Below are 22,528 nucleotides of genomic sequence, written 5' to 3' on the forward strand. Positions count from 1 at the left end.
TCTGAAGCTCCTCTCTGCTCCCTGTGGATTTAAAGGCACAGAACATCTTCAAAGGTGACAAACGGGAGGATTTCCAGGTTAGGATAGAACTTGAGAATCATAAAGAGGACACTCAGGTCAGAAAAACCTAATAAGTAAACATTTTATTGACCTAAAACATGCACATATGGCTGATTAAAAAAGTATCACTGTTTGTTGAAAAGCAAAAGGAATGTTGAAATGAATGGAACAAGATACATGGCAAAAACTTCAAATCCCTTTTAAACTCTTGGAGAGAAAGAAGACAGACAAACATCTGCTTGCAAACATGGTAGTGCTTGGACTTTTGTAAATATAAATGCTTCTTCTGCTGGAAAATACTTGTTGGTTTGTGTGACAGGACCTCACCAAAGTGCATCAACGGTTTCTAAAATGTACACGTTACCTGATGGGCTGCGACTTATATCGGACACATACAGCATTTATGAACAAGGCGAGGATTAGCTTCTTTTTTTTTCCTTTACATCCAGCCTGTGCAGCGAGTCGCGCTGCAGTGCCTTTTGAGCTTTTTGTCTCAGGTTGTACGGAAGCCAAATCGATGTCTATGGAAATGAAACAGACCCACTGCTTATACAATACAAAACGATTACAATATCTTGTATAAAAGATAAGTTTATACATATGTATGCACACATGCTCACATTTGATACATACTGTACAGTTTGTATGTGTGCACTGTTCTATTCTACCACACAAACACGCACGCACGCACGCACATACATACATACATACAAGTGTCTATTTGGCTGCACTTTTCAGTCTTTCCAGCTGAAAGGAAAACAGTAATCCGCCTCCTGCTTGTCCAGAAGGATGGAGGCTCGGGCCTCTTTTTGCTCTGTGGAACAAAGAAAGGGGGGCAATCCAAACACTGTCCTCCCCGCTGATCGGCGCCGGCATTAGGTCGCCGGAGGCAAAGCGCTTTTGTCGCCGCCTCTCGCCTCCTCTTTTCCGGCCCCGGCGCTCGTGCCATTGACAGTCACCTTGCGGGCGTTGACGCCCTGTTTGGAAGCGAGAGAGTGTCGCTGAGTGTTGTTGGGCGCGGCGGTGCCGTTGGCGCTTTGGATGGCGGGCGAGACGTTGTGAGACGCGGGGCTGGACTGCGAGGAGGTTCGGGGCGGCTGGGCTGCGGCGGGGCTGTGGACCTTGTCGCTCTGAGAGTCGCTCTCTGACGTCGGGCTGGTGTTGACGCCGTCGGAGTGGCCCTGAGCGGCAGACTGGGACGGCCTCCTGCGTTTCCGGGTGGGTTTGACCAGATACTGCAGGGGGATGGGTCCAGTCTGCACAGAGTTAGAACCATTAGAACCGATGACGGGCGAAAGAGACCTTTCTGTGTCACAGGCGTCACATTTCATTACCATCAGCACACACTGTTGTTTGTTTTCAGCCTCACACACACGAGCCTGCTGTGAGAAAAGCTAAATGTCTGACAAACGGTCCAATAAATGTCCCATTTACTCCCATCACTGCTGAACGCTGCGTTCACACACAGATCAGGGCTCAATCTGAGCCATTTCCCTACAGCTGTCAGTCTCAAAGTTACAATAAAAATGATAAATGCATCAGACATTTGCAGTTTGGTTGAGTTCAATACAGGTTAACATGAGGAAGTTATTAAAATAAAGCCTTCATCTTCCAAAAAAAGGACAATTAAACACAATTTGATCTAATCTCCCTGTTTTTGTTATTTTGCCCGACGTGTTCAGGTGTTCGGGGGGGACAGATACTGATGTCAGGACCCTCAGCGGATGTGGTTGAGGCTCCGTTTGTGATCATGTTGCTCACATTTCACAGTTATGACTGATTGAGCTTTTTTTAGAGAACAAACGACAGGGCCCGGCTGTTTCAAGACTATTTTTAAGATTTAACACTTGCGCTTGAACCAAACAACTGTGGATGTTTGCAGAGGGTAAATGTGGACTGAGGCGCTTCCTCAAGGACCCAAACCCTTTCAAGGACTTTTTAAAAACACTTCAAACTGAGGTAAATAACATCCATCACTCACTCGTCTCCACTCGTAGAAGTAGGCGATATCCATTAGTGTGTAATAGTCCTTTAACGGCTCGTCTCCATACAACACCTCCACCTGTGACACATAACAACAGAAAAATGCTGCGTTATCATCATTTGTCCCTGTAAGCTTCCACAAATGTGCACAAACATTTAAACAGGAGTGTTTATCCTATTTATTAAAAAAAATATATATTTATTAATAAAGTAACACTGAGACCAATAATCACAAACTTCCACCTGGGATGTTGCTGTTGAAGTTAGGATTAAAGCATTCAAGAGAAAACTGACATCCACCAAACCACCAGCTGTGAAAAACAAGCTTATCAGTGTTTGCTCAGACTGTTTTTAACAGGAATCGTTCTCAGAGTCTTCACTGACCAACTTAATTTAACCGGTGACAGGTGAGGGTGTCAGGATTGGGTATAAAAGGAAGATCCACTGAATGCTTTGTCTTTCCAGGCAATGAAGGGTCCTGGATCCCTAATATGTGCCAAAGTCGGTCATAGAATCATCAATAAGATCCATAAAGGAGAGAAACCCCTGTTGGATGAGCTCGGAGCCCTCAGGCAGCACTGCAGGAGAAACCGTCAGGCCACCATGATCCATACAGCCACATGGGCTCAGGAGGAGCTGGGAAAAGCATTTCCACTCAACACAGTCCACGGCTGCATCCAGAAATGTGACCTGAAGCTGCATCACACCAGGAGGAAGCCATATATCAGCTCTGAGCAGAACCACGGCCCAGTTCTCTGGACTCCAGCTCATCTCAGATGGACAGAAAGACAGTGGACACGGGTTCTGTGGGCAGATGAGTCCACGTTTCAGCTGCTTCTGGGAAAAACTGATGAGAAAGAGCATCCAGGCTGTTCTCAGAGGAAGGTTTAAAGCCAGCGTCTGTGATGGTCTGGGGCTGCAGCAGAGTCCATGGCATGGAGGGCTTCATCTGGGTGAAGGTACCACTGATGCACAGCTGGATGCTGGAGTTCTGGAGAGACAGATGCTGCCATCAAGGTGCCGTCTTTTCCCGGGAGGTCCGTGGTTATTTCAGCAGGACGATGCCAGACCTCATTCTGCAGGACTTCCAGCAGCTTCAGACACACAGAGTGTGTGAGCTCGGCTGCCTGCCTGCAGTCCACATCTGTCTGCTGCTGCAGATGTTGGAGCATCATGAAGAGGAGAACCAGACAACCAGGGACTGCTGAGCAGCTGGAATCTGGGATTCAGCAGGAATGGACACAGATTCCTCTGGAAAACTGCAACAATCAGTTCCCAAAACCATTAAAAAGAGTCATTAAAGGAAGCTGAAGGAACACGATGGGAAACATGACTCTGGAACAACTTTTTTTAGGGTTTCTGCATGAAGTTGGTCAGTGAAGACTCTGAAAACCATTGCAAATGAATGCAGTGTTACTATCATCTCCAGTTATCTGGTCCCTTGGCGGCTCTGCTGGTCATCATGTTGCATCGGACCCAGGAGGCCGCAGCAGAACCCAAACAGCAACCATGTGTGTGGGAACAGTGTGTCCGGTTACCCTGTAGTTGTTCGGTATGTCCATCTTGCTCCGGAGGAACTTTGCTAAGTGCATGACAGACATGGCTGCGGGACACTGCAGGAAGCGTTTCCCGTTGGACTGAGGAAAAAGAAAAGTGAAAAAAAGGAGGCATGAATCCAAGATGAAGAGCAGGAAAACGGATTAGACAATGTTCCCTTTGTGTGGGTTTAAGCAGCTCTGCTTTACCTTGTCTCCTTCCATCTCTGACCGCTGCCTCTCGTTATTTCTGCAAGCAAACCATGATAAAAAGAGTCATTTAACAGCTAAATGGCATCCAGAGAGACCTGTTGAGTTCTGATAGCTGCGTTTCAAATGTCCAGCACAGAGATGGACAGACTCACTTGTTCCTCTCATAGAACTGTATGGACAGACTGATGATTTCATCCTCTGCTATGTTAAACGTCTCCACCACTTCGCCCGGCTCCAGCACGCGGTTCTCTGCGTAGAAGTCCCGCCTCCGTTTCATTTCATCTGGGAGCAAAGAAGAAATGCGTCATTAGCCGAAAACACCGGACAAACAGCACGACCAAGAGTTTCATTTAACGTCGTTTACCTTTAAATAGGCCCGGAACAAGCTTATAAACTATATCTTGTAGAGTTTTATCCGCTCTGGAACATGGAAAATAAAAATGGACGACGTTAGACGCTGCAGTCAGACGTTATTAAAGGACAGTAAAACTCTCTCTTACCGGATGCTGAGCTGTGGACACGTCTTGTGCACCTGGACGTCACATCGAGGGCAGAACTTATTTGTCTCAAGAAAGGCAACAATGCATGTTTTACAAACTACACAGAGAGTCGGGACAAAGAGGGACAAAGATGGACATCATCAGTGTGGCTGCAGCTTCGTACAAAACCTTCAAATCTAATACTCTGTAGTGCAAAAGTCTTGAGACACCCTTCATTTCTTTATATATCCAAGAAAATGAGAAATAGTTGCAGTGATTTATTGAAACACTGTCAAATATAAATGTAAATACAGTGTAAAAGGCGAAAAAGCAGCTTTAAAGTGAATATCTGGTCTGAGCTCCTTTATTCTCCAACACAGCCTGAACCCTCTGAGACAAGCTTTCTGTCATTTCTTTAAGGAGTCTTCAGGAATAGTTCTCCAGGCTTCTTGAAGGACATCCCAAAGCTCTTCTTTGGATGTGGGCTGCCTTTTGTTCCGTTCTCTGTCAGATGATCCCACACTGCTTCAATAATGTTGAGGTCCGGGCTCTGGGGAGGATTCATCCCTCCATAAGACCTGTTGCCACTGATTTTCAGTCCACTTCTTGTGTCATTTGGCACAGCTCAGCCTTTTCTCCCTGTTTCCCTTCCTTAAGAACGGCTTCTTGACAGCCACCCTTCCATGGAGACCATTTCTGATGAGGCTTGGGCCAACAGTAGATGGATCAGCTGAAGGTCCAGATGCATCTCTCAGGTCCTGTCAGGTCACAGCTGGATTTTTTCCTCTTTCTTAAGGACATCACTTTCAGATCCTGTTCATCTGCTGGAGATAGTTTTTTAGGCCTGACACTTCTTCTTTTGTCCTCCACTTGTCCAGTTTCCTCAAATGTTTTAAGGACACACTGCACACCATGCTGAGATATGCCAAGTTTTCAGCTAATAGCTCTTTGGGAATCACCTTGTTGCTGCAGAAATCCTATTTTCTGTCTGTCAAACTGTGTTTTCTTTGCTGTTTTTCATAGATGCAGCTAAAGAAATGGGAACAAATGATGTGTCTTTGTGACAAAGTGCCTAAAGATCCAGTTTAAAATGGCTTCTTTGCTAAATTGTCTGTTCTGTGTCGACACAACACTGGTTCATCCCTTGAGTTAGGAGCCTTTTTTCTGCTTGAATGGTTCATAGGTCAGAGTTAAGTGGCTTAACAAGCAAAAAAGCAGCCAATGTCCAAAGAAAAACTGAAGAACTACTACTCAAGACTACATTAAAAGATTTGTTATGTTACGACACAACACTGGTTCATCTGCATTTTTTATGTTTGAATGTTAAGTAGTTTCAATAAATAAATGTAAAAAATGAGTGAAAAAGCAGCTAATGTCCAAAGAAAACCTTCAGAAAGCCTGAAGAACTACTGATCAGCACCAAATATTCAAAGAAAGTCTGGCTGCTCGGGAGGAAATGAGGAATGGATCAAGACGTTGCACAGAACTGTAGAAAAGAGGAACTGTGTGACCATTTTACACATCTGAGGACCTTTAAGGCCTGATTCTGAAAATCAACATGAGCAGGTCTGCTTGCTGTGCACGCACTCGTTCCCTAATCAGTGCAACAGAAACTGTGCATGCAGGTGTGGTAATGCTTTCATGGATGGGACTTACAGGAGTGCAGGCACTCTACGATGGTTGTGGCATCAATCAGATATCCGGCGCACAGCGGACATGTGAGGTGCGAATTCAGATCTGTGATTTTGATCCGGTTTGGCTGCATTTTATCCATCTGGGCAGATCTGCAGAGAAATCAAAGAACGTGGGATGCTGTTACTGCACGCTGTTCCACAGCAGCCTATGGAAATGAGCTCGGGGCTAGCAGAGACTGAGTTATCCCCAGCGCTGCTCTCAGACAATGTCTGCGGCTCGTCCTTGGGACAGCGGCTTGTGAAACCACAACAAACAGAGCAGATGCCCCACGAAAATAACTCCAATGACACGTTGTTACGATTCATATCGAGCCGAGCCGTGCAGCTACATGCAGGCTGAGTGGAGCGACACAGCAGCCGATTATTGAATTGCTCCTGTGTGGCCTCATCTTGTGCATCAGCTCCGCTGCTCGAGCAACAAAGAGCGACTCCATTTCCCCGGAGCTCCGCGGTCCGGGCGAGCAGCGCGGCCCGACGCGTCCGGAGAGCTCACCGACACCGAGGGGCTGCGGAGCCGCACAGAATCACACTGGTACACAAAGCAGCCATCTTAAATTCACTGACAGGGCTGGATCAGGAGGCGAACAAGAGAGGCTCGAATGTGACACCGTGCACTTTGTGTGCGCCTCCGCAAACGGCGGCGCGGTGAGCCCGATAAAGAGCGAGCGGCGACGCTTCGGTCCTACCTGATCACACATAAAAGTGGCCCCTCTGCTCCCACACTGGATCCGGATCAGTTGTTTGGACTTGGACAGAATTTGCAGCAGCGCCAGAAAATGGCTTTTTTCAGCACCGTCAGAGGACTGCCCATTTTGGATCACGTGACTTTTATTTTGTCGCCTCGTTCACGGGGCAAACAGGGAGCCTGGAGTCTCCACAGGCCCCGCGCACTTTGTGCACGCTTCCCCACGCACGGACCGCGCGTCGCACTGATTTTCGATTTCACCTTTTTTGTTTAATTTCTGTCAGAAAGATGAGCGCGAGCCTGCGCCGCCCCGCCTCGGCGTGAGAGCGGAACATTCAGTCTGCAGCACGGAGGAGGCCCTCCGGGCCTCAGAGGTCCCAGCGGGGCCCGCGGGGCCCGCGGGGCCCAGGCCAAGGGTGGGCCCACAAACACAGGTGACATTTAATGGGAATGTTTTCTTTTATTTCCCCCTTTTCTTCTCTCTTTATGAACACAAATGGAGTTTTTTGGGGCAAAATAAAAAACAAAAATACATTTGAGAAAGTAAATGTTTTACCTGCTTTTCTGAAGTTTTTATTTTTAATGTGTGCAAATACACCCGAGTTTAACATAGAATTGAATTAGAAGAAATCAAACATCTTCCTTCATGTAGCTTTGCAAGAAAAAGAGCAGCAGAGATGTGCAGACAGCTGATATAAAGTGATATAAAAACTAAAACACTGCCTTCCAACATAATCGTGTTAGTTTATCTTTATCTTATATTCGACATGTATGTCCCAAAGAAAGAAGATTTAATGTTTTTAACTGGTGCTGAAAGCCTTCAAAGAACAGATCCAATTGAAAGCAGCAGAGGGGAAGTTTCCAAACTCCTACAACTCCCATAATGCAGCATCACTTTGTGGGGCTCTGCCTGGTGAATACTCTTCAGGCATGGCCCAAAGCCACAGATGATGATGTGAAACACGTATCTCTCATTTATCTAAATGCAAAACTTTGTGGGTTTTTGTCAGCTGCTGTTTAACCACAGACACGAGGCACATCCTCTGCACCTGTGAGTCCTCACAGAGGTGTTCATGCTGCATGAATTTGGTTTTTACAGCGTTCACACGTCGCCTGCTGGTCACCCTGTCAGCTTTTTACTTAATAATACTAAATCTCAAAAGAAACAACAGTCATTGGACATTGGAAAACTTAACATTTTCTGAATTTATATTATATTCATTAAGCAGCTTTTATGAAACACAAGTAACAAATTAGGAAAAAACACACTTTGGGACGATGTGAGGGTTCATATCTCACCAAAGGACACTTCAGCATGTGAATCCAGGAACTTTGGGATTGAACCAGCAACCTTCTGATAAATGGATGATCCCTCCACCTCCTCAAACACAAATGTCCAGGATTTGCTTTTCACATGTGATGGAAGTTCTGATCCAGCCGTCACATCTTTACATTTTCCTTCCAGGCAGCCGGACTTTATTATAATCTTTTAAAGTGGTTTTAAGCAATAGTTCTCCAGGCTTTCTAAAAGTATTTCAGTTCTTCTTTGGACACTGGCTGCTTTTTCACACATGTTCAGTCCTTATACCTGACCATTTTCAGAGGAATGTGTTTTGTTTTTTAAGCCACTTAACTCTGACCTATGAATCATTCAAGCAGAAAAAGGCTCTTAACTGAAGGGATAAACCATTGTTGTGTCGACACATAACAGACAATTTAGCAAAGAAGCCGTTTTAAATTGGATCTTTAGGCACTTTGTCACAAAGACACATCATCTGTTCCCATTTCTTTAGCTGCATCGATGAAAAACAGCAAAGAAAACACAGTTTGACAGACAGAAAATAGGATTTCTGCAGCAACAAGGTGATTCCCAAAGAGCTATTAGCTGAAAACTTGGCATATCTCAGCATGGTGTGCAGTGTGTCCTTAAAACATTTGAGGAAACTGGACAAGTGGAGGACAAAAGAAGAAGTGTCAGGCCTAAAAAACTATCTACAGCAGATGAACAGGATCTGAAAGTGATGTCCTTAAGAAAGAGGAAAAAATCCAGCAAAGACCTGACAGGACCTGAGAGATGCATCTGGACCTTCAGCTGATCCATCTACTGTTGGCCCAAGCCTCATCAGAAATGGTCTCCATGGAAGGGTGGCTGTCAAGAAGCCGTTCTTAAGGAAGGGAAACAGGGAGAAAAGGCTGAGCTGTGCCAAAGGACACAAGAAGTGGACTGAAAATCAGTGGCAACAGGTCTTATGGAGGGATGAATCCTCCCCAGAGCCCGGACCTCAACATTATTGAAGCAGTGTGGGATCATCTGACAGAGAACGGAACAAAAGGCAGCCCACATCCAAAGAAGAGCTTTGGGATGTCCTTCAAGAAGCCTGGAGAACTATTCCTGAAGACTCCTTAAATAAATGACAGAAAGCTCGTCTCAGATGGTTCAGGCTGTGTTGGAGAATAAAGGAGCTCAGACCAGATATTCACTTTCAAGCTGCTTAGAACCGTACAAACAAAGTTTTTGCCTTCTTACATTTATATTTGACAGTATTTCAATAAATCACTGCTCCCATTTCTAGTTTTCTTTCCAATATATAAAGAAATGAAGTGTGTCTCAAGCCTTCTGCACAGTATTATAATTAAATCCCAACCAGTAGATACTTGACAGAATGAGAATGACATAATTACGTAATCTGGTGTAACAATAGTTTATTTTTGTAATCTGATTGCGTAATCCGGATTACCTTTAATCTGTTGCTGCCCTGCCCTGGCGGTCACAGCTCAGCAGACCTGCCCGCCTGAGAACGGGATCCCCTGCAGTTCCCCTCGCGGCCTGCGGGGGGCGCTGTTGACCGAGAGGCGCAGCGGAGACGCCATCTTGAGGAGACCCCGAACGCAGCGCTCGGCTGTCGGCGGCTGACAACAATCTCTGGCACATCATGAGGGGATTACTGACTTCCAAGTAAAACGGCACCGCACCAGTTTTGGGTTGCAGACTTTCAGGGGGGAAGACGAGGAGCTGCCCAGCGACAGTTCATCGCCGCGGGCTGTTTTTAAACGTGGGCGGCTACGCGGTAGCCCGATGGCCGGCTAGCTGCTCTCTGGACTCCGCCGCGGCCTGCTCGGGAGGAGGAAGGGTGGTGACGGCGCAAAATGCTCTACCGCTGACTCCCAACGACACAGCCACCCTGCCCACAGACGCACAGAGAGTCGGACGGCGACCACGATGCACTTATAACATTTTGCACGCTCTAAACTTTGGGATTTTTTTTGTTTTTGTGGTGAGACCGACAGCGAGCGCCGTCTGAACTCCCCGCCGGAGACATGTCATCCAACTGCACCAGCGCAGCGGCCGTCAGCGCCAGCAAAACCAAGACGAAAAAGAAGCATTTTATAGGACAGAAAGTGAAATTATTCCGTGCAAGCGAGCCCATTCTCAGCGTTTTAATGTGGGGTGTCAACCATACGGTAAAAACATTCTTCAGTATCAGTGTTTTGATTTAGCTTCGCTGCTAACTTGTTAGCTTGCTGCCCTCATCTGTCAAACCAGCTTTGGTGCTTTCGGTCGGTCATGTAATTTGATTAATTCGTGGCTGTTGGCGTCTGTCCGTGCTTGGACCTTAATCTGATGGCTGTCTGAGAGGAGAAGTGGGTGTTCCTCCACTTCTTAGTGAGCTTGTTGCTGGTCGGATCTCGCTGTGCATTTTGCAGGGATCCAAACTGTATCTGCGGAACTTTCCCAGAAAAATCTGCACGTCCGCGACAGGTTGGGGCATTTCAATCATCGGCGCACATGGGGAGGGTTAATCTGCAATCATAGATTATGGATTGTGAAGGGTTTTCGTGGCCGAGTCGTGAGCTGCGGTCGCTGTGGCGGAGGCATGAGGTGGGAGGGGTGTGACAGGCTCCGGAGCAGCTGGTTTCACAGATTTTCAGCTGCAGACAGCAGCCTGCCCATTGTTCAAAAACACCTCCTCTGTGCCTGCTTTTACAGCGGCTGCAGTTAGCTCCTGCATCCAGTTGCTTCAGCTTATACCATCACATCGTTTCACTATAAATAGAGCAGAAAATCTATCGCATTCACTTTTGGCTGAGGCTGCCCGAGGCTATGAAAAGCTCAGTGAAGGGCAGATTGGACACCAGTGATGGATAGAGTGGGTTGCACCAGCAGTTTGGATTTGCCTAATGTGCAGTAACTGTTGCACTCTAACACAGCTTGATTGATTGGTAGAAAGCTGCCTCTCAGGCATGGACAGATTACTGAGCAGGCCTACTTGGCAAAGCCCCAAGAGCCCATATTTCAGAGGGGCCCTGCTGTTAATCCCAGAAGTGAAATGTATCCCCAAAAGTGGCACTAAACAAATAATGAGATAGAAAAGAGGTTTAAATGACAACAGAAATACCTCAAGTGGACACAATGGCAGCAAAGAGATGCAAAACAGTCAAATTGTGAGACAAAAAAGACTAAATTGAACTGTTTGAGACACCCGAACCGAGACAGAACGTGTCAGAAAATGACCTTAATGTGATGTGAAATCAGCCGACAAAGCATACAAAAAGATGGAATATGACCAGAGTTGGATATAAAATGACCTAAAAGAGATTTTAAAATCTTCCGTGAGACACATAGAGACCAAATTTATAATGCAAAACAGCCTGCATGTGAAGCAGAATGAATCTGTGAACCAAAACGACTGAAAATGACCCACAAAACCAACACAGAGAGGTGTAGAATGGAACTGGATGAGTTCAGGATGGAACGAAAAGAAGCAGAAAGAAGCAGATTCAACAGAAAGTCACATGATCAGCTTTCATTTGTAGTTGTGTTTCCTTCAGACTGACAGTCAGGAAACTTGGAGGTGCTTTTTTGAAGGATCTGATTGGTTGTTTCTGACCAGGTTTCTGCTCATTTCTTCTCTTTGTGTGTCACCCGAGTCGACTCCGTGAACCAGCCACGCTCGGACGCCACTGAGCAGGTGTCTGGCGTGGCTCACGGTCGGCTGATCGCCGCCACGGCGCTTTGATTCTGCAGCAGTGAAGAAATGCGTTGCGCCGGGAATCAACGACGCAGCTAATGATATGTTTATCACTGCAGCATCTCCAGCGTTCAGCGGGGGAACTTTGGGTGTGTGGGGGCCTGTGATCGGAGGTGTGGGTGTGAGACTCACTTCAAAGCCCTCCTCCTCCAGTCAGAACTCGTGTGCATATTTAAAAGCCCTCGCAGTGATGCTGGAGACTTGAGAAAACAGCCTGTTGGTGATTTCCACCCCACCTGATGGATGCTGTTTGGAATCTCTTCACCTTTGTGCTTAGAAGTGAAGAAACACTCGTTGGAATCGGATAGTCTGGGGCTAACGTGCACAGTGTGCACAGCTAGTTTTCGTTGCTCTGTTGTTTCAGGGCAGCAGCAGGACTGTGGGAGCCTGGTTTTAGTGATCCAGCGGCTGTCTGTGGAGGATTTTCTGGGTGGCTTTCAGCTGATAAGATCAGTGTGTGGTGATGTCGCAGCAGGGGAAGATGAACTGTGTGTTTTTGGCTCTCAGAGTTAATCATTGCTGCTGGTAAACACACCATACATATTGCCTTTAGATACTGAACTGTGTTAAAGGTGGTTTTTGCTTTGTGCCGTGGCAGAAAAGGTCCAATGAAACGTTCTGTTTGCACTCTTCTTCAGGCTCTTTTCTCATGTTTATGTCCTCTCTCTCTGTCTCTCTCTGTCTTGACTCCTTCAGATTAACGAGTTAAGTAATGTGCCTGTACCAGTTATGCTGATGCCAGATGACTTTAAAGCCTACAGTAAGATCAAAGTGGACAACCACCTATTTAACAAGTAGGTACATCATCACGGTTTGTTCGCTGCCTTTCTGGAAAGCTTCGAGCTGGAAACAAATGTGTTGCGTTTGAAGCTGTCGCTCACTGCTAAAATACCAGCTTCTGCATGAAATGCTTGTGTGTCTCTGCTCAGTTCCTTCAGGTGTATCAGAGCATTCCCTGCTTGCTGTTTGGGTTCATCAGACCCCCCCCCCCCGCGGTGCAAAGCAGACTGTTTCTGTTGCTCTTTGGTCAGGCGCTGAATGTTTAACTTGAGCAGCTTTCCTCTCGTTAAATGAATCCCTGACGCAGGAACTCTGAGGACGGAGCTCTGAACTGAAATAAAATGACTTCCAACCAAACTGAAGGTTCTTCGTCTCGGGTTTGGAGCGATGCACCCGTCATTTGGCCTGTTCGATGCTCAGGTGTGGAGCTGCACCTCACCTGTGTGTGACGGCCATGTTAAAGCTTAAAGGAGCAGTTTTCAGCAAGAGAATATAACTTTATCGTCATATCGACTCCTTTAACTCCAGTTCAGTTTGTCCGTCTGTAGAATAAAACCTCGACCAATTCCATCTCCACCACAGGAGCTAATCGAAGCTCTCTAAGAGATTCTTTACCCCAAAATGATCCCTGCAGGAGGGTAGCACTGACTACCTGGAGCCTGCTGAACTTTCAGGTGTTCCCGGCGTCTTGTTTCCATCGTTGCATCATTCATCTCAGGTTTAATCTCCACCAAAACCTTTAAAATCTGTCTCCGTTTGTTATTCCAACAAACAAAGTCATTCACGCCCAGATTCCACAGTTCAGTGGACTTAAGCGTACCTTTGGAACGAGTTAAAATGCTGAAGAACCGGGACTGATAATAGGCTCTGTAGGAACCTTTTGCAGTTCCTAGAACCTTTTCAGGAATCGGGACGTTTTTTTTCGCTCATTCGGACATTCAGGAACTAGGGACCACGGCCCTCAGTTCCTGGAACCATTTCAGCTCCTTCTCCGAGGTCTTTCCTGGTTTCCATAGCAACACATATGACGTAGGTGTTAGGTGGCTGGTAGCTCCGCCCCTTGTCTGAAATGTTTACTCATACGACACGGACCCAACCGGCGCCTGTTTAATAAGTTAAACGTCGTCTCCTTTGTCTGCGGCGCTCTGCTCTCCTTCTTTCCTCCATGAAAGGAAGAAGTATCGCCCGCTGCTGGATTCTCCGTCTCCTGACTCTCGCTGTGCGCTCTTCCAGCCTCCATCTTAGACGCCTGATGTGATCGTCCATGATTAATATCACCGCCATGCAGACCGTGAACACGGTGGCCTCCTCGCTCTCCATGTTAGCTTCTTGGTGCTGTTGTTTTCTTCTCTCCTTACTTTCCCGGGTTCTGTTTGGTTGCTGAGTGGCGCTAAAGTAACACGTCTGTCGCAGGCGGCTGCGTCACATCAGTCCCTGTCGAGGCCCCCGACTCATGTGGGAATGCAAAATGAAACGGTTCCCCTGGGGAAGGACAGTTCTTAGAACTACATTAGAGCCTCGCCGTGGACACGAGTCCCAGCAGCTCAGTAGCTTTCATGCACAGGTAGCGGATTCAGGTGCAGTTCCCATGTTTTACCACAGCTGATGTGCAGTTTATTTCAGTTAAAGAACCGTAAACTAGTGCCGTGAGAAGCTCATCAGGCCTGCATGGTTTTACTGTCTCTGCCGGATCCAAATAGCAGAACCGGCGAACTTGTTGTTCCTCATTTGTTTTGTTTCCCTGACTGTGTGTTTCTGTCTCTTCCCTGCCAGAGAAAACCTGCCTAGTCGCTTTAAGTTCAAAGAGTACTGTCCCATGGTGTTCAGAAACCTGAGAGAGAGGTTCTGCATCGACGACCAGGACTACCAGGTCAGACGCTTGTTGCCCAACGAATCGCCAAACGGCAGTTAAAGAAAAGTCGTTCCATGCAGTAAGAATGTGGCTGGCTGTGCTTTGTTGGCAGAACTCTCTGACTCGGAGCGCCCCGCTCAACAGCGACTCTCAGGGTCGCTTCGGCAACCGCTTCCTGTGCAGCTACGACCACCGCTTTGTAATCAAAACCGTGTCCAGTGAGGACATCGCTGAGATGCACAACATCCTAAAGAAATATCACCAGGTAGACGCAGCTGGAGCCAGGTTATTTGTTGAGTTTGGAGGGAAATTCAGGATCCACGATGTGTGAGAACGCTTTGCTTCTGAGCTAAAGTCCAACATGAATATAAATGAAGCAGGAATGAACTGGCTGTTCTGAGCTTTAATCATTTTTCTTACTGAATATTTGATTCCTCACTCCCACACCTCCCATCCCTCTCCGTGCTCTCCTCCCCTGATTGTTTGCAGTTTATAGTGGAGTGTCATGGCAACACGCTGCTCCCGCAGTTCCTGGGCATGTACAGGCTAACGGTGGACGGCGTGGAGACGTACATGGTGGTGACCCGGAATGTATTCAGCCATCGCCTCACTGTGCACCGCAAGTACGACCTGAAGGTACGACATACTGCTTAGTGTGGACAGAGCAGCCATGAATTAACTGGATTATGATTACAATGAATTGAATTCCAATTGGCTTGAATTGGACTATATTACTTAAGTGCCTTGAGATGACAATTGTTGTAATCTGGCGCTATATAAATAAAATTGAATTGAATTGAATTGAATGTCTGCCCTCAGAAAGGAAGGAAATAACCTGAAATAACTTTAAAAACTTCTTTTAAAACCGGAAATACTTTATTTCACACGAATAAGACATGTCCACCATCAAATCAAACGTCTTGAAATCATTTTGACTGTAAAGGAAGGCAGGAGCCTGCAGAAAAGTGAAAAGACGGACACCGAAGTCAAAGATTACATCAGGATCTAACTCAGAGCTGTGGGAAACCATACAAACTGTAAACTCATATGACAAAGACTAAGAGGAACTATCGGATTTCTTCTTTCCCTGTTCAGGGAAGTTACAGACGCTGGTCTCTCATTAAATATCAATATTTAAAATCCTTATCTGAAGCTATAGCAGCGCCACAGACTGCATCAAATCGAGCTGAATCGCTGTTAAAATGCACCCCTGAATCAGATCGTTCTCCATGTATCTATCGCCTCGTCTCATCAGGGGCAGATGCACACCTCCGAGTGTTAATTCTGCAGCTTGAATTTACAGACGTCACCTAAACGCCTCACATTCTGTGAAAGTGTAACGAGGCTGAAACAAATCCTCAAATAACTCTTATTACAAACTATTTGATCGTTTTCTGCAGCCCTGAAGCGTAACACATGCGTCTCACAAGGGAAGCGATCCCTCATCGCTGGCTGCAGCCTGCGCTGTGGGAGGTCTGTGGGGATCCCGCTGGGAAAGAGATGAAAGGCCAAGGCAACCCCGACTGAGAGCTGATGGCCAACCAACATGAACGCCCGCCGGCGTTTATGACGAGACAAACGGAGCGCAGAGCAGCCTTTACATTTCATTCTCCTTTAAACGCTTTAACACCACGAATCGGCTCGTCTGCAGATTATAAATCCAGCTCAGTGCTGAAGCCTGACGATTCCTTTGTTCTGAAGCGGCCTTGAAGGCAACACACTGATCACACACTTCTTTTATCGTTTCTAAATAACTCTTCGTGGCACGCACCCCCCCCCCACCGCCAAGTATCCTGAAAAGAAAAGCGAGAGTGATTTAAAAAAAACGCTTCCTGGAAATAAACTCCCAACACACTAATGATTCCTTTGATGTGTCTCCTGCTGGTTTCAGTTCTATTTTTATTCTTGTTTTTCTTCACTTTTAGGGTTCGACAGTCTCGAGGGAAGCCAGTGACAAGGAGAAGGTGCGTTTTATTTCTGTGTGCTGACGCCCGCTGACATGATGGGACTAAAATAAGTAGCCTTAGTTCCCCCCCGTAAGCAAACCTGTCAAATGACGGCTAAATTAGGTGGTAAGCAGATACACTCTAATAGTACCTTGTGCTCTGGCCTCAGTTTGTGTGATTAAAGCAGTGATAGATGCTCATGTCTCTTAGTTTTTGCTGCGTGGGGTTCTTAGAGCACACATATAAGACTAAATCCCCATGGATGTGTCCTATAATGATGATGATGATGCTTTAAGTCTGTATGCCTCTGAAATGCAGTTGGTGATGATGTGGATGTGAAGTCCTCTAAATGTTTCACTGCCCAATAAAGCAGATTCACTGCTAATATAAGACACTCAGAACCAAAATGCTTCCTGCTCTTCCTCAGGCTAAAGAACTTCCCACTTTTAAAGACAACGACTTCCTGAATGAAGGCCAGAAGCTGCAGATAGGAGATGACAACAAGAAGTACTTTTTGGAGAAGCTAAAACGGGATGTGGAGGTAAGAATTACATCCGGGTTTTCACCTGAAATGTCAGATGAAAATAACACAAATAACGTGCCAAAGGTTTTCTGTGTGAGCTGCTCCAAACAGTAACAAGTCTGACTGATTTTACTGTTCTTATCGATGGATTCGTCTGATTAAAGGTGATCCGTGTTGTCTTTTGCATCGTTGGTCGTGCCATGAAGCTATTTTTTTAAAACCCAGTTCCAGTTTTAGTGTCTTCGCACATCTGCGTGAGGATCTGTCTGAAAAAACTGCCTGAAAACCAGAAGAATGTCCTTTCTAAAGAGCGATGCTTTCAGGTTTTACTTTGTTTTTCACCTGCTGAGATGAAGCTGCCTGTCAGTGAAAACCAACTCCTGAGAGACGCTTTGAGCTCCTGCTGATCCAGAAAGCTGTACATGGTTGGAGGTGGAAATCTAACCCTGGCATGGCAGCCAGAGTTGCCATGGTGATGCACCTCAGTAAGAGGTGAACTACCTCGGTGACGCTGAAAACCCAGAGTTGAACCCGAAGTTACCTCTTTAAGCCACTAATCCTTCCAGGTAGTTCACAGGCTTAAAATCTTATTGTTTTTACGGACTTGTGACCAAAAAGGTTAGATTTTTCTCCAAATAATAATAGATCTAAGGACCAAAGCGATGATTTACAATAAAAGCCCGATGTTTACGTTCTGAAATGGTTTCATGTTCTAAATTACTTCAGATTTTCTGAAAACCTCCAGTTTTTAGGCCCAAAATGGACTTGATTTCTTCTAATGGCCAGATGTCTGACATTTTTTATTTAATTTAATTCAAATACCACCGACTTTTTCATCCTGGTGTCAACCAGTTTAGCTTCCTTTTTTCCAGTTTCCAGTCAGAGCTGCTTGTGTTTGTCCAACATCAGGCGAAGTGTGAAGTTCGTGAGATAAATATACAGAAAACAGCCTCTAAATAAGGCATTATCTGTCTTTATTTCACCAATACTTTAAGAAGAATGAATGAACGTGTGCTATAGCTCTGTTAGCTCATAGCTCTGTTAGCTCATAGCTGCTGTTATGTGGCTTTAAGATGTTTTCCTCTCAACGAGCTTCTTATCTTATGTTCATGTCCCTTAACTTTGCCTCTTCTGGTGTTTCTGTGGAACAGTATTTTCACATTTGCTGGTAAACCTACATCAGGTCTTCACAAACTGAAGGGATCTCGGGGGGGATTGAGAGTTTGCATTAGCGTAGCGGCTAAAACGTGCGCTTTATACCAAGAACGATGCTGAAGATTTACAGAAGAACATTAACCAATGACATAAAATATTAGTTTAAGTTTATTTATTGACTGTAAAAGATTGTTTTGGCGTTAGTTTTGATCCAGAGGTGCATTTCTGCGTGTGTTTTAGTTCCTGGCCACCCTGAAGATCATGGACTACAGCCTCCTGGTGGGCATCCATGACGTGGATCGGGCCGAGCAGGAGGAGATGGAGGTGGAGGGGGCGGGGGAGGAGGAGGAGTACGAGAACGACGGAATGGGAGGAAGCGTGCTGACGGGCTCCTTCGGCACGCCTCCCGACAGTCCCGGGAACCCTCTGAACTGCGGGGGGTTCTTCGGCCCCGGGGAGTTCGACCCCTCTGTGGACGTTTACGCAATCAAGAGCCACGACAGTGAGCTTCGCTTCTAAACTCTCACATCTGTTCTGGAAGCAGAAATTAGAGGAGACTCCACACAGGAAGTGAAAGAACAACTCTGATCTGTTCTCGTTGCAGGTGCTGTGAAGAAGGAGGTATACTTCATGGCTATTATTGACATCCTCACGCACTATGACGCTAAGAAAAAAGCTGCACATGCTGCCAAAACTGTGAAACATGGGGTGAGTCCATTGAAAAGAAACCATCCTTCACTTTGGCCTTTGAGTTGAACCGGGTGTGGCAGCTGCAGTTTAAAATGTTGTTTAGCTTTTGAAGCCATGCATGTGAAAAACCGTGTCCTCTCCTCTGATTGGATAGTCCTGCTCCACAGTCCAGTCCAGCGGGTCCAGTTGGTGGCAGTATAAAAGCATTGTGTTGTACAGCAGCAGCAGATGTACTGGAATTAAAAGCCACAGCATGTCACACGACTTCCTGTTTGTATGTCAGACAGAAGAAACATGACTGAAGAGTCTTTCTTTGACCTTTTAAAATGAACAAAGACCAGTCAGAGGAGACGCCAGACGCCCTAAAGTGGACCTGATGAGCAGGTACTGCTTGCTCGAGCTGGGCCACGTGGCCAAAGGGGTTTCTACACATAGTTTCCATTATTTGGGCGTCCTTTTTCAGCACTTTACTGTCTCTATAAGTAACAAAAAAGGAATTTTAAGTTATTTAAACAGAAGTCAGCTCCTCCATATGAGAAAGAAATCACATTCATTTATTTAAAAGAAAGATATTTTACTGTTGTGGCCTTTTCAAATATTGAGTTTTAAGTTTACGAGGTGCTTTGAATGCACCGTGAAATGCCCTTTTAAACCTAAAGTTGACGTCTTTGAAGCAGTGCAGAGTAACAGAGTCCTTTAAGAGTTTTAGTTGTTAGGTTTGTGGAGCTGAACGATGCTTTCAGGTTAGATTCAGGATGATTCAAAGCAGGGCTGCAGGACAGGAGGAAGTCATGGTTGAGTGTGACAGTGAACCTCTCTGTGGGTCAGCCTGCTGCTGCTCTGCAGGGCTGGAAGAAGACGAGTTAAGTCACTGCATTTAATGAGCAAACGGACACGTCTGCCCCATGTGGAGAAGAGTCTAATAGATGTGCTTTTAGGGGACATTTATATAAAAAGTGATAAATTAAGTGGTTAGATATAGAAGAGGAATATAGGTGTAAATTAAACCTATTCTGCTCTGTGTGTCTGACTAGAGACATGAGCATCTTTAGAGCTAATAAAGCAACAATAAAACGCCTATAGAATAAAGTAAAGGTTTTTATTTCGTCATGAGCGTCCTCTGATAACTGCAGGAAAATACCACGTGTCTTTCTCCTTCAGCCAGGAGTTAGCCAGGCATCTTTTAAAGTTTATGAACCTTAAAACTGTGCGTTGACTTGTTTTGACGTTCACTGACTTTTGTGTTTCTGACAGCGGTGCAGCATCCCACAGTTAGATCGTTACATTAAAGGGGAACTCCGGTATTTTTAAACCTTATTTCTGGCATGAAATACGTTCATCTACTCACTGAGAACAGTTTGGTGAAAGTCGGCGTCCTTCGGAAGATATTTAGATAACTGGAGATCCATATAACGGAGTGAACGGGGCTTAGAGGATGCAGCCTCTAAATAAGGCATTATCTGTCTTTATTTCACCAATACTTTAAGAAGAATGAATGAATGAACGTGTGCTATAGCTCTGTTAGCTCATAGCTGCTGTTATGTGGCTACTTGCAGCTATAGGAGAGCTAACGGAGGGATTTCTACACAGGCACTCTACTGGGACCACTTCATCCACACGCCCCCCTGGAGCACAGTTTATTCACTCCGTGCTCTGTGACAGTCGGCTAACTTCACACAGAGTTTGCTGCTGATAATTTTGTGCAATTTGGCAGGATATTTATCAGATTTTGACGACGACTTTGAGTAAGATGGACGTTCTTACCGGAGTAAATGAGCTGTGCTGCAGCGGCGGGCAGCGATGACGTCATCCCAGTAGACGAGTGTGTAGAAAGCCCTCTATAAGCCCCCCGATAGCCGCCAATAACAACAACACAGCAGCTATGAGCTAACAGAGCTATAGCACACATTCATTCATTCATTCTTCTTAAAGTATTGGTGAAATAAAGACAGATAATGCCTTATTTAGAGGCTGCATCCTCTAAGCCCCGTTCACTCCGTTATATGGATCTCCAGTTATCTAAATATCTTCCGAAGGACGCCGACTTTCACCAAACAGTTTAGAAATCCCGGAGTTCCCCTTTAAGTGTCTGATTGTTGGAGCAAAGCTGCAACACGGTGTGCTGATACTGGATTAGTGTGAGCTGTATCCACTGAGTCATGTTTCACTTTTCCACCTGCAGGCTGGGGCCGAGATCTCAACAGTGAACCCGGAGCAGTACTCCAAACGATTCTACGAGTTCATGTCCAATATCTTATCATAGACTCATCTTCCAGTCCAGCCAGTTTATCTCCTGCACTCATAGAGCTATCAAGCGCCCCACTCTGTGTCGGTCCCTCTCCACATGCCTCCGTCTCCCCTCTTTAACTCTTTAAAGAAAAAGAAAAGTGATCCAGAATCCTCCCACAGCTGGCAGGACGGCCTGTTACACTCTCCACCTCCTCCTCACTTTGTGAAATCCGATCTGGACCCTAACCTCCCTGTCGATTCTTTTTTCATTTTATTTTAAAAGATGTATCCGCTCTCCTCCTCGTTGCGCCTCACGCCAGCACGGAAACTGTCACCAATGCCTTGAACGAGTGTCAGCTTCAGCAGTTCCAGTCCGTTAGTAGAGTCTCTTCAGTTTCTGTTCCTTTGAGTTCTATTAGACACACGTTACAAATGTAAACACATGACGCAGAATGGTCGGATTGCATGACAAACCTCTTCGACAGTCGCCATCGGGCTTCTCTCTCAGAACAATAAAAAAGATCCAAAAAGCACTGCTGACGAATTGGAGACAAACACTTTGACGTATAACGGTGTAAAAAGCAAATGAATGCAATCTGAAAAATGCATGGCTGATGTGTACATGAGACTCCACCAGTTGTAACATCAAACCACTGAACTTAGCATCTGAGTGTTACGACTAAAACCACAAAAAGAGTTAAAAAAAATCGGTGTTTGAATGTTATGTTGCCATATTGTTTCTGGATATTTTTCAAATTTAACCGTGAGCTTGGTGGAGGTTGGTCTTAGGAAAAAGAATCCACGTTGAAAAGGGGAATTCTGCAGCAAATACTTGTTTTATTACCATAAGGATCATTTTTATATCTTGTTTACATTAATGTAGCAATTTTGTGTTTGTATACAGTATTGTTTTGTTACCAACAGACATTAGGAAAAAAGGTTACTTGAAAATGATTCATTGCATATTAAAGGGAGTTTTATCTTGTTTTTCTTGTCTTCACTCGTGTAATATTGTGTGAATAATGTTTTAATTCAGCTTCGCCCACCTTCCACCATACTTTTTAACAGATGAGAGCGTTCTGAGCAGCTTTTTGGTTTCAACGCCGAAGCTAAAGATCAAAAACTGACCGTAAGTTTGGCTTTTTCAGAAGGATCTTCACAAATGATTTAAAATCTGATGCAGCAACACTCAGTAAAAGTCGTTCCAGACTCATGTTTCCCATCGTGTTCCTTCAGCTTCCTTTAATGACTCTTTTTTAATGGTTTTGGGAACTGATTGTTGCAGTTTTTCAGAGGAATCTGTGTCCATTCCTCCTGAATCCCAGATTCCAGCTGCTCAGCAGTCCCTGGTTGTTGTTGTCTGGTTCTCCTCTTCATGATGCTCCAACATCTGCAGCAGGAGACAGATGTGGACTGCAGGCAGGCAGCCGAGCTCACACACTCTGTGTGTCTGAAGCTGCTGGAAGTCCTGCAGAATGAGGTCTGGCATCGTCCTGCTGAAATAACCACGGACCTCCCGGGAAAAGACGGCACCTTGATGGCAGCATCTGTCTCTCCAGAACTCCAACATCCAGCTCTGCATCAGTGGTACCTTCACCCAGATGAAGCCCTCCATGCCATGGACTCTGATGCAGCCCCAGACCATCACAGACGCTGGCTTTAAACCTTCCTCTG

General features: G+C 45.7%; 2 protein-coding genes across 2 annotated transcripts; one reads left to right on the top strand and one right to left on the bottom strand.

Annotated features, from left to right (window-relative positions):
- Window positions 1–824: 824 nt before the first annotated feature.
- LOC140305324 (polycomb complex protein BMI-1-like) lies at window positions 825–6,838 on the bottom strand. The gene is made up of 9 exons (XM_072384136.1): window positions 6,651–6,838; window positions 5,927–6,054; window positions 4,292–4,388; window positions 4,156–4,211; window positions 3,944–4,073; window positions 3,789–3,828; window positions 3,582–3,680; window positions 2,042–2,122; window positions 825–1,316 (listed from the first exon to the last, which is right to left on the bottom strand). The coding sequence occupies exons 2-9, from the start codon at window positions 6,042–6,044 to the stop codon at window positions 936–938; spliced, it is 1,002 nt and encodes a 333-aa protein (XP_072240237.1). The 5' UTR covers window positions 6,045–6,054; window positions 6,651–6,838; the 3' UTR covers window positions 825–935.
- Window positions 6,839–9,496: 2,658 nt separating this feature from the next.
- On the top strand, window positions 9,497–21,839 carry LOC140305322 (phosphatidylinositol 5-phosphate 4-kinase type-2 beta). Its single transcript, XM_072384135.1, has 10 exons — window positions 9,497–10,111; window positions 12,376–12,473; window positions 14,233–14,329; window positions 14,424–14,576; window positions 14,801–14,947; window positions 16,237–16,275; window positions 16,685–16,798; window positions 18,176–18,437; window positions 18,540–18,643; window positions 20,808–21,839. Exons 1-10 carry the CDS (start codon window positions 9,968–9,970, stop codon window positions 20,886–20,888), a joined length of 1,239 nt encoding a protein of 412 aa, XP_072240236.1. The 5' UTR covers window positions 9,497–9,967; the 3' UTR covers window positions 20,889–21,839.
- Window positions 21,840–22,528: the final 689 nt, after the last annotated feature.

This window comes from Leuresthes tenuis, unplaced genomic scaffold (genome assembly GCF_036924035.1).
Source record: "Leuresthes tenuis unplaced genomic scaffold, fLeuTen1.0.hap1 SCAF_4, whole genome shotgun sequence".
In the NCBI taxonomy this organism is placed as follows: Eukaryota; Metazoa; Chordata; class Actinopteri; order Atheriniformes; family Atherinopsidae; genus Leuresthes; species Leuresthes tenuis.

Coding starts and splice junctions, on each gene's coding strand:
- LOC140305324 (XM_072384136.1), bottom strand. CDS start 6,044: ATGGATAAAATGCAGCCAAACCGGATCAAAATCACAGATCTGAATTCG. Junction 4,212..4,291: donor TGTCCACAGCTCAGCATCCG/GTAAGAGAGAGT, acceptor TCCATGTTCCAG/AGCGGATAAAACTCTACAAG. Junction 3,829..3,943: donor CAGTTCTATGAGAGGAACAA/GTGAGTCTGTCC, acceptor GTTTGCTTGCAG/AAATAACGAGAGGCAGCGGT.
- LOC140305322 (XM_072384135.1), top strand. CDS start 9,968: ATGTCATCCAACTGCACCAGCGCAGCGGCCGTCAGCGCCAGCAAAACC. Junction 14,330..14,423: donor TCGACGACCAGGACTACCAG/GTCAGACGCTTG, acceptor CTTTGTTGGCAG/AACTCTCTGACTCGGAGCGC. Junction 16,799..18,175: donor AGCTAAAACGGGATGTGGAG/GTAAGAATTACA, acceptor CGTGTGTTTTAG/TTCCTGGCCACCCTGAAGAT.